At 40.3% G+C, this 16,454-nt stretch overlaps 1 protein-coding gene across 8 annotated transcripts in view; it reads left to right on the top strand.

Annotated features, from left to right (window-relative positions):
- Window positions 1-16,454, top strand: part of LOC136856646 (uncharacterized) — a 120,333-nt gene that overhangs the window by 35,322 nt on the left and 68,557 nt on the right. Inside the window, exon 1 of one of the 8 annotated variants that reach the window (XM_067134668.1) lies at window positions 14,719-14,910. The exons of 3 other annotated variants lie outside the window; for them this stretch is intronic. Coding sequence is in view for 1 of the 5 variants with exons in the window: in XM_067134638.1 (XP_066990739.1) it covers window positions 14,973-14,998 (26 nt within the window). In the remaining 4 variants the exon portion in view is untranslated. Of the gene's footprint in view, window positions 1-14,718; window positions 15,204-16,454 lie in introns of those variants that run through there. 4 more of the 8 variants (XM_067134677.1, XM_067134638.1, XM_067134724.1 and 1 more) reach the window with 4 other exon arrangements.

Raw genomic sequence — 16,454 nt, 5'->3', positions numbered from 1 at the left:
CAATAGTTAAAGAGAGGGTGGAAAGTCAGATGGAAGAAAGATAATATAAGCGGAGGCACAGTAAAAGGAATGAAAGAGATTGTAGCTAGGGACCAAAGGGACGCTGCAAAGAACCTTAAGTAATACCTACAGGGCACCACATGAGATGCACTGACGGCACTACCCACTTGCGGGGATTATACATACATGCTACACAAACAATTTATCTAAAGTGCTTCATCACACCTCGCACTTAATGTTGCAAAGGTGATTGTTATGATAGGTTCAGGTGGCAAGTGCATTCGGAGAGCAAGTTCCTTCTTCATCTCAGTTTCTAAAGCACTATATCTGCATCATGTGACCCTTTTTAGAATATAATTAGGAGCTTCTTAGTATGTTTCCCTCCTTTACTGTGTTAAATCAGAGGTGATTGATTGATGTCATCAGTGGCCACGCCCTCATCCATTTTCTGGATCGTCTTCCTATCGGCAACAAATTACCCCTGCTGTATTTTTTACTGCAACTATTTTGGTTCATGTTCCTTTAAACTAAAGAGGGTAGTCCCTGTCCTTGACGAGGCCCACCAAATACTTCCCGCTGTGACATTTCTTTTCCCCCTATTGTCTCAGTCAAGATTTCTCTCCCTATTACTTTAGCTTTTTCAGATTCCTTTCGGTTGTAGGCTACAATTTCCTTTCGTCTCCTCGCTCTTGTTTATTCCTGGTCTAAATTACCTGAAATTTAACGTTTTCAAACTTTATCAACAATTTTAAATTATGTAATACTGCGCGGATCTGTAATTTTCTCATCCATTATCTCGGCAATTAAGATGCAAAAACTTCAGGAAGATTATGTCGTTGCCTCTTCTTTACGAAAACTTAGGAAAATTGTGTCTTATTCTCTTATTTAGGAAAATTCAGGAAAATAATGTCATAGGCTCATCATTAAAGGAAACTTCAGGAAAATAATGTCTTAGGCTCTTTACGAAAACTTCATGAAAATAATGTCTTAGGTTCTTGTTTACGAAAACTTCAGGAAAATAATATCTTATTCTCTTATTTAGGAAAACTTCAGTAAAATAACTTCTTAGGCTCTTCTTTACGAAAACTTCATGAAAATAATGTCTTATTCTCTTATTCAGGAAAATAATGTCTTATTCTCTTATTTCGGAAAACTTCAGGAGAATAATGCCTTAGGCTCTTATTTATGAAAACTTCAAGAGAATAATGTTTAGTCTCTTGTTTAGGAAAACTTCAGGAAGATAATATCTTAGGCACTGATTTACAAAAACTTCAGGAGAATAATATCTTAGGCTCCTATTTACGAAAACTTCAGGAGAATAATGTCTTAGGCTCTTATTTACGAAAACTTCAGGAGAATAATGTCTGAGGATCTTGTTTATGCAAAACTCGGGATGCATAATGAATGGTCAGTAATTAGTCAATGTACTTCTATTTTCATAAATTCCTGCAGAGCTCTGAGGCTGTCAAAGGAACTGAACTAAGTCCTTTTAAGAGTGACGTGACGTCAAGATAAATATCATGGGGAAAGTATAGCATCAAAACATAAATAGGATTTTCAAATTTTGGAGACAAATGAAGACTTCATAAAAAACAGAATCAGGGTGCCTTTGAAGTAAAGTTACTTCATCATCACTGCATTTTGAAATTTAATTTAATTTCTTACGAAATTAGTTTTTCAGTGTTACTTAATAAGAGTTAGGCAAAATGACGACTTCAGTTGCATTTTCGGGTGTCAATCCATCCTAAAACACAAAGGTGATAATACATTTAGATTCAGTTTATCATCAGAGTAGCAGTCAAGTGCATGACATCAAGTACTGTGAAATTTTGTGTGTATGTATGTATATACTGTATATATATATATATATATATATATATATATATATATATATAATGTATATATATATATATATATATATATATATATATATATATATATATATATATATATATATATATATATATATATATATATATATATATATACACGTTCATAGCCATGGTGGGGTGGGGTAAGGGATGGCTCTAAGAGTGATCAGGACAACAGTAATACTGACTTTCAAAAGGGGGCTAAGCTTGAGTGAACAGAAAAGTGTGTAATAGTGACTATACTTAAAATGCCACAAAATCAACGATTAAGGTAAACTTGGATGTCCACTCAAAAGTATAATTCACTAGAAAATCAAAAGATGTAAATATTTACAGGGGCTAGCAATGGGGCTCCGTGGCACAGACAAAAACTAAGGTATTTAATCACAATTGTCAAACTAAGTGCTAAATGCAAGCTAAATCACTATGCCTTCATTAGGCTAATATAATCATAATTATGAGGAAGTATCCTTAGAACATATGAGATGAAGAATAGTAGGCGAGGTTTTGATTGCACTGGGTCCAAGGAAATCTTGATTGGGTATGGCACCTATAAGGTTTGCAGAGGAATGACGCCGTTGTACAGGAATGATCACACAACAGGGACTCAGTACACGGACCTGCAAAAGCAGGTGTATTGTAATACACAATAGTGGATGAAATGACACATTATTTTGGAATATGTAAGCAAACTAGAAAAAACGATTTGCATCGAGTTTAACACTTGAGAATAGTTAAGGATTTACGTTAACACTAGTATTACAATGCAAAGTTATTCACAATATCAACGTACTTATCACTTGAGTTGCTTAAGGAGAAAATGAAAATGTAGCATGAAACTGGGAGAACAGAACGAAAGAAATCAGTCAAAGATTTAAATGGTGAGGTTGATCTAACAACTTCCATTCACATTACCTTTAGTCCATGGATGAGACTTGAAGGACATCAGAGCCAGGTTTCCGCGAAAAGGCATAAATGAGAGTTGCGTCGCGTACTATTCCACCAGAGGATATAAACTGGAGTTCAAAGGGTGCTGGGTTTACAAGGGCATCAGCGCGCAGTAGGAAGGCAGCAGAGATCACCACCTTCTGAGTGACAGCGTTAGGGAGAAGTCCAGGGAGAGTTCGGGCATGGTCCTGATAAGCTTAGACTTCTGGCAGTGGGGCGTCACGAGTTAGGCCCGCTACGAAGGGGGGCAAGGCGACAGAACGGTATGGTTGATCCGCAGTACTCTTGACTGACTGCCTTACTGAACTACAGAAATCGGTCACAGACTGGTTTTATACCACTTCATCATCAAGGGGGCCATGTTGTGGCAGTTCTGTCTTAATTGGGGCAGCTATTTTCCTCGTCTCGGGTCACGGCACTAAGCTGGTCAGTTATCTGAGGAAGGGTTGAGGACATTACAGATACATTAGAGCGAGGGAATGAGAATGAGTAAGCAGAGTGCAGGTGTGCGACAGTCAAGACGTTGACCCTTAATGGCGCGACAGGTAGAAAATAGAGGGAAAGATCTTAAGCAAACTCTTGTGATGAAAATTGGCTGGGGACTTCTAACAATGTATAGGTCTCAAAGGGTCAGTGAAAATTTACAATGGGCTACTGATTTTCTCCTCAAGCGGGATTAATATGGTCAGGCAAAGGTGTCTTAATGACTAGGGTATGGTCATTACATTATTTTCTCTTTAGACACCTGGTTGCCTTTATCAAAGGGAAAGGCATGAGAGAATGACAAGGGAGTTTTGGAAAACAATTTGTATTTCTTTTCACTCAGCGTTACTCTTCAAATTTCAAATGTTATCAAGATGAAAAAGTAAAATTGCAAACATTAGCTGATGTTTGTAACACCTCCCCAATAAAGAAGACGTTATCACCCTCTTTCAGGCGTGAACATCTAGCAACTTTTGGTGGATTGATAAAATAACTTCCTCCCCGCTCAAAGTGTATCACACATAAAATAGCTTTTTCTAGACAGTTCAGCTAAGAGGTAAAGGTATGCAAAATTCTATCAAAGGCAAAATGTTAAGCAGTTATTCCATTAATGCAAAAGTAAGTTACCCACTTAAGTAGTATTTCAATACATTTTTCATACAAGGTCCTGTAGCATAAGGATTGTAGTTGATCTGTTCAGACGTTCCCTGTCTGAAAGCTTCATTCGTGTACCGGGTTGGTTTCGCACAGGCTCGTGTAAATGGGAACAATTCCAAGTAAAAGCAAGATAGATATGAGGAAAAGGTTCTAGAGAATGCTAGGGTACTTTCTTACTGAGGAAATCATTATAAGCATCAAAAGGAAAGTAGGGAGTATTTAATTACCGTCTCTGTATATATGCACTAGAATACTGAGGAAAGGAAGATACTGCTACTGATAGTTAACTGTCTCAGCTTTAGGCATTTGAACTTCCAGCTCTGGCATGGCAAGGCCAGCCCCTTATGTCCATTCACTTGAAGATCAAGATCGTCCCTAAGTGGATATGCTTTGTGCATTGAAAGGTGTGATGGTGGATGAGTATCCTGCATGAAATAGTGGCACCCATTAAGAGGGCAACATGCCTCTCCCCCCATGGAAACTGGGGTAGATTGAGTATTCTCCAAGGTGTGGGCCAGAGGAGTTGAGATTGAGGGTAGCCTGGGTGGCCTGGTGGGCAGTAGTATTGGTCGGGGCACAGGACCTGGTCATGGACGGTCGGATTGGAGGTTGGAAAGTGGCCGACCGCATGAGGCAGGGCAGAATATGCCGGTGGGCACTCAAGTGCCATAGGTGTTTGGCTTACCTCTTGGCATGGGTCTGTGTTGATTGATGCTGTCCCCTGGTGGAGTCCTGGTGCCTCAGGGAATGAGGGCATTGAGATGACTGGTGAATACTCCCCCCATGCACAGGCAGTAGGGCCATATTCGTGGGGGGCCAGGGGTTCCTGGACCCACGTCCAATGAGGGAGAACAGAGATTTGGGGTGAGGTGCATGTGAGGATTTCCAAGATGTTCTGACATCTCAAAGGTGGTCGAGTCAGGTGTTGGGATCCCCTCTGCGGAGGAGGCTGGGGATAGGACAGGATGGCCATTCTTTCCCAGCACGGTGTGAATCCGAGAGGTAGCTAAGCCTAGGATCCGGCGGCACAGGTGTATCTGGCGTTATGTTGGGTGGAGCCATATCGGTTCCAAAATTAGGCCCCAGGAGGGGGCAGCCAGTCCTAGGGTGAGTGTGCCCGGCGAGTCAGCTTCCTTTAGGAGGATGCACGGTGGTGCTAAGAAACTTGATTAGGTAGGGTATTTCTTGTTGTCAGGCCATCAAGGGGGGGAACTACTCCTGGAGAATAGTTGAGAGCTATTTTCACTCTTCCAGAAGAGCTGGCTTCCTCTTGTAACTGAATGGAGTCCATTAGCTGAGCTAGGCATGCTTCTGGCGGCTCTAGGGCAAGGCTCAGGTACGTTCCCTCTGGCCCACCATGAGATTGGCGGGACTGAGGGGCTCCTCCTTCAGTAGGGAGAGCAAGGGGTGCCTGCCCTATATAGGCCTCCGGGATGACAAATGGGGTGCGGAGGAACTGGCTTCTTCATCCTTGGTTGGTGATGGCCAGGAAGTGTGAAATGACGCAGGCTTAACTTCCTCCAAATCTGGTTCCAGGGAGGGGACGGGCTGAGCCCCGAAGTCATAAAGACTCAGGGTTCCAAATTCTGGCAGAGGATTCTTTATAGTTAATCTAAATCGGGACAATAAATTATTTCCCATTAGGAGGCCATAGTTCTCTGGGAGGAAGTTTGCAATGCCCACAGTCCAGGTCCTCACCTGCCTGTCAGTGTAGAATTTCAGCCACACCGTAGAGAGCTTCGTCCTTCGTCCACCAGCATTTGTGTAGTTGATCATTTTAGTTCCATTTATGATTGCTGCTGCTGGGATGTGGTCCTCCTGAATGAGGGTGGTTTTGTTAGCAGGGTCTGCGAGGACAGTGACCGAAAATCGGTGTGACGGATACTGGGGTGGACCCACCTGAAAAGGGTCCACCAGCAGCACCCCTGAGGAAAAAGGTGTCTCATCAGTAGGGTGCCATGGGCATCAGTAGAGCCAGTTTCCCATCCATCAGTCTACTGCAGAAGCCAGTTGATGGTCCAGGGCTCCGGTATTCCTTTCAAATTGAGTGTAGAAGTACTTTGCCTCGCTGTACGTAATCATCTTCAGAATCTATTAGTACACCCAGGCCGCTAGGAGGGAGTATGTGGCACTCACTGGTACTCAGCAGGTCAAGTCAGGGAAGTCAGGCACCAACCTATTTCGTCAGGCTCAGGTTTGCTCAGTCAAGAGTGATGCACCAAAGGCGCATAGAAGTTTTGTCTCGAAAGATGCAGATGTGTTATCCAAACACAGTTGCACTTCCAGTGCTGAGGTACAGTCCTGCAGGACTCTAACAGGTGGTTCAACAAAGCTTCAGGTGGCAAAAAAAAGGCGTGTAAGTCAGTTCCTTAAGGAACAGAGGCGTGCCCCTAAGGATGGTGGGTGGGGGGCACTTCTCCAGAGTGCATAGAGGCGTGGCACCCTACAGATGCATGACAATTCTTGAAAGGACGGTGATGGCACTATTCAAAGTGCATAGCAAGGTGGCACACTAACTGTGAGTAGATATTCTTGCAAGAACAAGGTTTGTCTCTCAAAGATGGCGGTGGGACTTCCCCAAGGTGCGTAATAAGGTGGCACACTAAATGTGCATAACAGTTCTCAAAAGAACAAGGTATGTCTCTAAAAATGTCGGTGGCACTTCTCCATTTGTGAGTCGTAAATCAAAATTTGTATAACTCAACAAACTTTGTAAAATGCACTTACCTGTTGCTTGCTGTAGTCAACGAATGCCAATGTAGGTTTTTTGCCATAGACAAGTATATACAAGAAGGGAAACTCAGCTTAGCCCGTCATAACTGATCTGCTATTTTACTGAGTTGCAAGGGATTGTGAATTTCAATTTCAAATTATTATTGCCGCTTGCATTTAAGCTCTAAGATTCTGGCAAGGTCGCCACTGTCATGGCTCTAAGAATGATCAGGGCAACTTTCAAAGGGGGGCTATGCTCCAGTGAACAGAAGTGTGTAATAATGACTATACTACAAAATCAAGGATTAAGGCAAACTTGGATGTCCACTCAAAAGTATAATTCACTAGAAAATCAAAAGACAAATATTTAGCAGGGTGCTAGCAATGGAGCCCTGTGGCACAGACAAACTATGGTAGATAATCATAATCTTCAAACTAAGTGCCACAGAAAACTAAATGCAAGCTAAATCACTATGCCTTCATTAGGCTAGTATAAGCATAATTATGTGGAAAGATCCTTAGAACATATGAGATGAAGAATAGTAGGCGAGGTTTTGATTGCACTGGGTCCAAGGAAATCTTGATCTGGTATGGCACCTATAAGGTTTGCAGATGAATGACACCATTGTACAGGAATGATCACACAACAGGCACTCAGTACACAGACCTGCAAAAGCAGGTATATTGTAATATGCAATAGTGGATGAAATGACACGTTATTTTGGAATACGTAAGCAAACTAGAAAACACAATTTGCACTGAGTTTAACACCTAAGAGTAGTTAAGGATTTACATTAACACTAGTATTCCAGTGCAGTTATTCACAATATCAATGTACTTATCACTTGAGTTGCTTAAGGAGAAAATGAAAATGTAGCATGAAACTGGGAGAACAGAACAAAAGAAATCAGTCAAAGATTTAAATGGTGAGGTTGATCTAACAACTTCCAATCACATTACCTTTAGTCCATGGACCAGACTTGAAGGACATCAGAGCCAGGTTCCCGCAAAAGGGCATCAATGGGATTTGTGTCACGTACTATTCCCCACCAGAGGAAATAAAATGAAACTCAAAGAGCTCTGGGTCTACAAGGGCATAAGCCCCCAGTAGGGAGGTGGCAGAGATCACCACCTTCTGAGTGACAGCATTAGGGTGAAGTCCAGGGAAAGTTCGGGTATGCTCCTGATAAGGTTAGACTTCTGGCAAAGGGGCGTCCTGAGCCAGGCCCGTTATGATGGAGGGCAAGGCGACAGAACGGTATGGTTGATCCGCAGTACTCTGTACTGACTGACTTACTGAACCAAGCCGAACTGCAGGAGTCTGTCACAGGCTGGTTTTATACCACTTCATCATCAAGGGGGGCATGTTGTGACAGTTCTCTCTTAATTGGGGCAGCCGTTGTCCTTGTCTCAGGTCATGGCACAAGCTGGCCAGGTATGTGAAAGGTCGTTGAAAGGTCAGCCGATAAAACGTTCGAGGAAGGGTTGAGGATAATACAGTACATTAGAGCGAGGGAGTGAGAATGCGTAAGCAGGGTGCAGGTGTGTGACTGGTCAAGATGTTGACCCTAAATGGCGCGACAGGTAGGAAATGGAGGGAAAGATCTCAAGCGAACTCTTGTGATGGACATTGGCTGGGAGCTTCTAACAATGTATAGGTTTCAAAGCATCAGTGAAAATCTGCAGTGGGCTACCGATTTTCCCCCTCAAGCGGGATTAATACGGTCAGGCAAAGGGGTGTTAATGACTAGGGTACAGTCATGACATTATTTTCTCATTAGACACCTGGCTGTCGTCATCGAAGGGAAAGGCATGGGAGAATGACAAGGGAGTTTTGGAAATCAATCTGTACTTCTTTTCACTCAATATTACTCTACAAATTTCAAATTTTATCAAGACAAAAAAGTAAAAATGCAAACATTAACTGACGTTTGCAAAATATATATACTGTATATGTGTGTGTATATATAATTTATATATATATATATATATATATATATATATATATATATATATATATATATATATATATATATATATATATATATATATATATATATATATATATGTAGTTGATGGTGCTTTTATTTTTTCCATATTTATAAAACTGTCGATATTTATGGTAAAGTTGCATTGTTATAACTTTCACATTTGTGACAGGTCCCACTGATTGCATAATCTACACCTTATGTTAGGACATGCAGTTTGATGCCATAGAATCTGCTAATGTTTGTGATTTGTGATTCGCCGTGAATACAGATTCGGATCTAAAGATTATCTCATTCAAATTTCTGCATCATTAATTAATTAGTGAAAGTGTCAAGAAAACAGATCATGTGGTTCGCCGATCTTTTCCTTGAACTGATAAAAGGTAAGATATTGGGTATTAGGAATCTGACATCTTTAAGGTCTAACATAAATTGTAAGGAATATAACATCAATATGTGTAATGATATCCTGCTTTCAGAGCATATATATATATATATATATATATATATATATATATATATATATATATATATATATATATATATATATATATATATATAGTGTGTGTATGTACATTTGTATTCTTTCCAGCAGCTTGAGAAAGTGAAGTTGAACCTTTGCAATAAAAGAAAATATCTTTTCTAAAGAATTAAATACCGACTGTCATCCTTCACCTTATGAAAACCAAAGAGCGTTATTTCTTTTTTATCTTCTTCTTCTTTTGTCCTGAAGGATCAGTAAAAAAAAAAAAAAACCATGCTGGCACTGACTTCTTAGAAAATTGTTACCTTGTCTTTTTTTCTTTGAGATAAGTCAGTCTTTAGGAATTTCCTTCTTCGTGGACTAAGGCATGTATTAATAACTTAGAGGACGACAGAGGAATAATAATTGTGATTTCTCTCTCTCTCTCTCTCTCTCTCTCTCTCTCTCTCTCTCTTTGTGATTCTAGTTGGGGTCACCTACGCTTGCAGAATGGTAATTCATGCAAGCAAGGAATCTTCTAGAGGATGTTTTTATCTGTAGAGTTTCACTGTAATCTTTGTTTACTGGAATTCTTTTTTTTATGTGGCAACCTTATTCAAACATTTTCGTTATGCCATTAAATTATTGCAAAATAATTTTATAATAATGTTTTTAATATCTATAATTCTATCTAGAAAACCAATAGTGCGAAGCTTATTATGAATAAACCTATGTCATTTTTTTTAGCGAGCGGTGTTCATTCAACTTCCATATACATTACTGATGCAACGCCATGTTATGGTAGTTAATCAGTCAGTCATTCGAAGAAAAATACATTTTATTTGTAACAACACTGACTTTCATCCTTCCAGTTCCCTAGTCCAAGTTTTCGCAGCTGTAAATTATTTTACTCCAGTTTTACCTGCGCGACCTGTGCTTGGTTGAAATTGAGAGAGAGAGAGAGACAAGTAGAAAATCCAGTAACCAAAATTCGGTGTTTGCACTTGCGCGTCAGCGTAGATTTCCACACTAGCCCTACGACGGTTGGTTAAAATACTGAGTGAGAGAGAGAGGATTTTCTATATGTTAGTACTACGGCGGTTGGTTGACTTCTGAGAGAGAGAGACAGAGAGACAGAGAAAGTAGATTTCTACATACTGGTACTACGAAGGTTGCTTGAAATTTTGAGAGAGAGAGAGAGAGAGAGTAGATTTCTACATGCTAGTACTATGACGGTTGGTTGAAATTCTGAGAGAGAGAGAGAGATTTCTACTTGCTAGTACCAGGACGGTTAGTTGAAATTTCGAGAGAGAGAGTAGATTTCTACTTGCTAGTTCTACGACAGTTGTTTGAAATTCTGAGAGAGAGAGAGAGAGAGAGAGAGTACTGTAGATTTCTACTTGCTAGTACCAGGACGGTTGGTTGAAATTCTGAGAGAGAGTAGATTTCTACTTGCTAGTAGTAGGATGGTTGGTTGAAATTCTGAGAGAGTAGATTTCTACTTGCTCGTACTACGACAGTTGGTTGAAATTCTGGGATAGAGAGATTAGATTTCTACTTGCTAGTATTGGAACAGTTAGTTGAAATTCTGAGAGAGTAGGTTTCTACTTGCTAGTACTAGGATGGTTAGTTGAAATTCTGAGAGAGTAGATTTCTGTTTTCTAGTACTAGGATGGTTGGTTGAAATTCTGAGAGAAAGTAGACTTCTACTTGCTAGTACTAGGACGGTTAGCTGAAATTCTGAGAGGAAGAGAGTAGATTTCCACTTGCTAGTACTAGGACAATTGGTTGAAGTTCTAAGAAAGAAAAAGAGTAGATTTCTAATTGCTAGTACTAGGAAGGTTAGTTGGAATTCTGAGAGAGTAGATTTCTACTTGGTAGTACCAGGACAGTTGGTTGAAATTCTGAGAGAGAGTAGATTTCTACTTGCTAGTACCAGGACAGTTGGTTGAAATTCTGAGAGAGAGAGAGAGAGAGAGAGTAGATTTCTGCAAGCTAGTACTAGGATGGTTAGTTGGAATTCTGAGAGAGATTAGATTTCTACAAGCTAGTACTAGGACGGTTAGTTGGAATTCTGAGAGAGAGTAGATTTTTACTTGCTAGTACCAGGACGGTTGGTTGAAATTCTGAGAGAGAGAGAGAGAGAAAGTAGATTTCTACTTGCTAGTACCAGGATGGTTAGTTGAAATTCTGAGAGAGAGAGAGTAGATTTCTACCTGCTAGTTCTACAACGGTTGTTTGAAATTCTGAGAGAGAGAGAGAGAGAGAGAGAGAGAGTAGATTTCTACTTGCTAGTACCAGGATGGTTCGTTGAAATTCTGAGTGAGAGTCTAGATTTCTTCTTGCTAGTACTAGGATGGTTGGTTGAAATTTTGAGAGAGAGTACATTTCTACTTGCTAGTGCTACGACGGTTGGTTGAAATTCTGGGCAAGAGAGAGAGTAGATTTCAACATGCCAGTACTAGAACTGTTGGTTGAAATTCTGAGAGAGAGTAGATTTCAACTTGCTAGTACTAGGACGGTTAGTTGAAATTCTGGGAAAGTAGATTTCTACTTGCTAGTACCAGGATGGTTGGTTGAAATTCTGAGAGAGTAGATTTCTACTTGCTAGTACCAGGATGGTTGGTTGAAATTCTGAGAGAGAGAGAGAGAGAGAGTACATTTCTACAAGCTAGTACTAGGATGGTTAATTGGAATTCTGAGAGAGTAGATCTCTGCTTCCTAGTACCAGGATGGGTAGTTGAAATTCTAAGAGAAAGAAAGAGAGAGAGAGAGTAGATTTTTACTTGCTGGTACCATAATGGTTAGTTGAAATTCTGAGAGAGAGAGAGAGAGAGAGTAGATTTCTTCTTGCTAGTACCAGGACGGTTGGTTGAAATTCTGAGTGAGAGAGAGTAGATTTCTACTTGCTAGTACTAGGATGGTTAGTTGAAATTCTGAGAGAGAGAGTGAGTAGATTTCTGCTTGCTAGTACCAGGACAGTTAGTTGAAATTCTGAGAAAGAAAGAGAGTGGCTTTCTACATGCTAGTACTAGGACGGTTAGTTGAAATAAAGAGAGAGAGAGGGTAGATTTCTACTTACGAGTACCAGGACGGTTGGTTGAAATTCTGAGAGAGAGTAGATTTCTATTTGCTAGTACTATGACAGTTGGTTGAAATTCTGGGAGAGAGAAAGAGTTCTACATGCTAGTACTAGGACGGTTAGTTGAAATTCTGAGGGAGAGAGAGAGAGTAGATTTCTACTTGCTAGTCCCAGGACGGTTAGTTGAAATTCTGAGATAGAGAGAGAGAGAGTAGATTTCTACTTGCTAGTGCCAGGAAGGTTGGTTGAAATTCTGAGTGAGAGAGAGTAGACTTCTCCGGAGTTGCTAGTACTAGGGCAGTTAGTTGAAATTCTGAGAGAGAGAAATAGAGAGAGAGAGAGAGTAGATTCCTGCTTGCTAGTACCAGGACAGTTAGTTGAAATTCTGAGAGAGAGAGAGTAGATTTCTACATGCTAGTGCTAGGACGGTTAGTTGAAATAATGAGAGAGAGAGAGAGAGAGAGAGAGAGAGAGAGAGAGAGAGAGAGAGAGAGAGAGAGGGTAGATTTTCAGTTGCTAGAACCAGGACGGTTGGTTGAAATTCTGAGAGAGAGAGAGTAGATTCCTACTTGCGAGCACTATGACGTTCGGCTGAAATTCTGGGAGAGAGAGAGAGAATAATTCTACATGCTAGTACTAGGACGGTTAGTTGAAATTCTGAGAGAAAGAGAGAGAGAGAGTAGATTTCTACTTGCTAGTACCAGGACGGTTAGTTGAAATTCTGAGATAGAGAGAGAGTAGATTTCTAATTGCTAGTACCAGGACGGTTGGTTGAAATTCTGAGTGAGAGAGAGTAGATTTCTACTTGCTAGTACTAGGACGGTTAGTTGAAATTCTGAGAGAGAGAGAGAGAGGGTAGATTTCTGCCTGCTAGTACCAGGACGGTTAGTTGAAATTCTGAGAGAGAGAGAGAGTATATTTCTACATGCTAGTGCTAGGACGGTGAGTTGAAATAATGAGAGAGAGGGTAGATTTCTAGTTGCTAGTACCAGGACGGTTGGTTGAAGTTCTGAGAGGGAGAGAGAGAGAGATAGTGGATTTCTGCTTGCTAGTACTACGACGGCTGGTTGAAATTCTGGGAGAGAGAGAGAGGGTAGATTTCTTCTTGCCCGTGCTGCAACGGTTGGTTGAAATTCTTAGAGAAAGAGAGAGTAAATGTGTACACGCTAGTACTACGTCGGTACCATTGACTGGTATCAGAAATATCCAGACGAGATCCAGTGAGTCAGTTCCGCGAGCGTGAGATGCATTCTCATTCCCTGCCTCCGCCCGAAGACGGCCTCGGTCTGTGCTGGATGAATGAGCGAGTAATTAACTGAATAATGTGGGTTATTCTTCCGTTCGATAGCGTCATGGTACGTGATTGAGAAAGGAAAACCTACTTACGTCATGGAAAGGGTATTCGTCCGGTCAAGTTAATCAGTGTGAAAGGAATCGTGTCTGTGTGTATATGTGTGTGTATATATATATATATATATATATATATATATATATATATATATATATATATATATATATATATATATATATATATGCTTACATAAGCCACAAATATCGTTCAAGATCCAATTCACCATAACTTGGTAGTAACTTACACCATGGTGATTATAACTGATAAGTGACTCGTCACCAGTGAGATTCAAACCCCTCCTTAGTATAGAAACAACGTTATACAGTGAATTAATATATTAATTAATGTGTGTGTAGAAACATAGCATATAGCTGCAAGAAAGTGATAGAATGGAGTGCAAGATTCTGTATTCCGTTGTCTCACTTTCCTCTATTTATATTCTACATTTATATTAATTTCATGTGATAGATCTCCTACATTTATATTAATTTCATGTGATAGATCTCTCTCTCTCTCTCTCTCTCTCTCTCTCTCTCTCTCTCTCTCTCTCTCTCTTTTAATTTCAACTTTTTCCGCCGTCTTGAACGGATTGTGGAGACTTCCTTGTGGTTACTGTTTTTCAGATAACCAAAAAGTGTTGCGCGAATGAAAGTTATTCATTTCACTCAACATAAAAAGGAAGGCTGATAACTTATCTAGTAATGTTAGAGTAATTAATAAATAATTATTTTAATGATAACTACCTGAAGGGCTCCGAGTGAAAGTTGAGGACAGCGTTAGAAAAACAGAAGACTTGTTTCTTGTGGGTCATTAACGCTGTTGTATTTGTGTTAATATTATTAATCAAGGAATTCATTATTACTGTTATTACATATGTAAGGTGTTTGTCATAGTGGAATGTAACCTGATAGCAATTGACTTTGTGCGGACTGACCAACTGTGAGGAACTTTAATTGTTAGTGAAAGCGTACGGGATTAAATGAAAACAAGCGCGCAGTGTTTTGAAAAATTAAAAGCCCGAAGGTGACAACATTACCGTGGAAATAATCAAGATCTGCCATAAATCATAAAATATAATCGCTAGCCACAGATGGAACAGGCTGCCGGTTCAGAATTTTTCTTTGATTAGCCAAATTATACAAGGATATGTTACTCACGAGTACAGTGCAAGCTGTCATGAGTTCTCCGCGCCAGTTGCCAGACAATGTAGCCAAGTCCGGGCCTTGTCAATCGCCGTGGGTGTGGCAACACTGTGCGGTATGCGCTAACAGCCACCTTCAGAGCGACTCTCTGAGAGGGAAGGAGATAGTTTCAGTCTCTTATTTCGTGTCCTAAAAGCCTTCTCCGTGTGCTAAGTAAGTGCCGAGGGTTGGTCATTCATTCTAAAGTTGGACTCTTGGCCACTTCCGGTTCGCTAATGGAGCTAGTTATCAATCTGTGCAGGTCTGTATTCCTCCGTACGTACATGGAAACCACCCAAGCTTGCACGAGTGAGTTATCTCGATTCTCGCTGTTGTGATGCTTTTATGAAGGAATGTCAGCTTTCGCTTTTGATAGAGACGTGATTTGTGACTCTTGGGAAAATGTGCAAAAACCCCGTCTACAGTTAAACAGTGAAGGTCACGTAGGTCCAGGTTAGCTTCCGAAGGTAAAAATGTTTTCAGTTTTTTTACAACGTTATGGTTTTAATTTGGCCTAAAGACATCCTTTCCGCATGCAGAGAGTACATTTAGAACGAATATCCTTTCCTGATATGATGGGTTATGCGGGTAAAGTTTGTAGTGTACGTTGCTAAGTAGTCAATTATCAAAGGGCAGATTTCGTAGCGTTATTTTGGTTGCTTCTTCATGGCCACTTTTTTGCCATGTTGTAAATCTGTTGTTTCTTTTCTAACTCGACTCAGATATTGACAACGATGCTCTGTGCTAATATTTATAACTATAGGAAGTCTCTCTCTCTCTCTCTCTCTCTCTCTCTCTCTCTCTCTCTCTCTCTCTCTCTCTCTGTGTGTGGTATGAGACTAGTTTAGCCAGTTATCGTATTATAATGGAGACTTGTTCTTTGTTATATTTTGCATCATTGAAGTACTGCACTAAGTAAAAGCATATTAGCAATGGTGTCGATTTAGTCCTTTCTTTGCTGTTCATCTCAGTGTTCCGACATGTAGATATCAGCTGGAGCTGCATGGCATCTAATGTACCTTTCAGTGGGTGACTCAACCACGTTTCATAAACAGTCAAACCCTCGAGTCCAACAACGCCCTTGTATTTTTGCATGCTTTTGGTGTTTTTCGTGTTTTATTTTTATTTATGATTTTTTCTTTGCCTCATTATTATTTCCTTGTGATGCGATGTATTCATAATTATGCAGTCTCCCGTTGAGAAATTAACGACTAACAAATTTCATTGATACGACTGATTGTTAAATGTAACTATTTTTAATAAGTCGACAGTTGTTAAAAGACTGGGCAGTGATTTGGCCTGTTAGATTTCATTGTGCACTACCCCGTACCCAAACCACGGCATTCATGAAGCGGTATACTTCATCAATGAAAAGTTGTGCAGTCGTACTTCCATGATGCCACAAATATCACTGGAATACTCTGGGACGCAACATTTTCTTGTATATTGATTATGCCCCTGTCTCTCGAGCAACAAGTGACTGCTTTGTGATGCAAGAGCCCTCAAAGACTGCTTTTAGCAGAAAAGTTCAAGTTTTCCATGATTAACACCAGCAGGAGCGATACGTCTAATTTTGTTTGTCACCCAGGCTTGGACTATCCAACCTAACCTAACAGTAACAGCTCATCGGATTTTATTTTCACGTGGACATGGATCATATCATAAAAGGATCAGCCTGCCTGATTCTGCGTGTCCGTATTATGGTAGTTACTAGACTA

The sequence above is a fragment of the Macrobrachium rosenbergii genome, chromosome 3, assembly GCF_040412425.1.
Source record: "Macrobrachium rosenbergii isolate ZJJX-2024 chromosome 3, ASM4041242v1, whole genome shotgun sequence".
NCBI lineage: Eukaryota > Metazoa > Arthropoda > Malacostraca > Decapoda > Palaemonidae > Macrobrachium > Macrobrachium rosenbergii.
The sequence above is the reverse complement of the archived record's forward strand: the minus strand, read 5'-3'. Positions and strand labels throughout refer to the sequence as shown.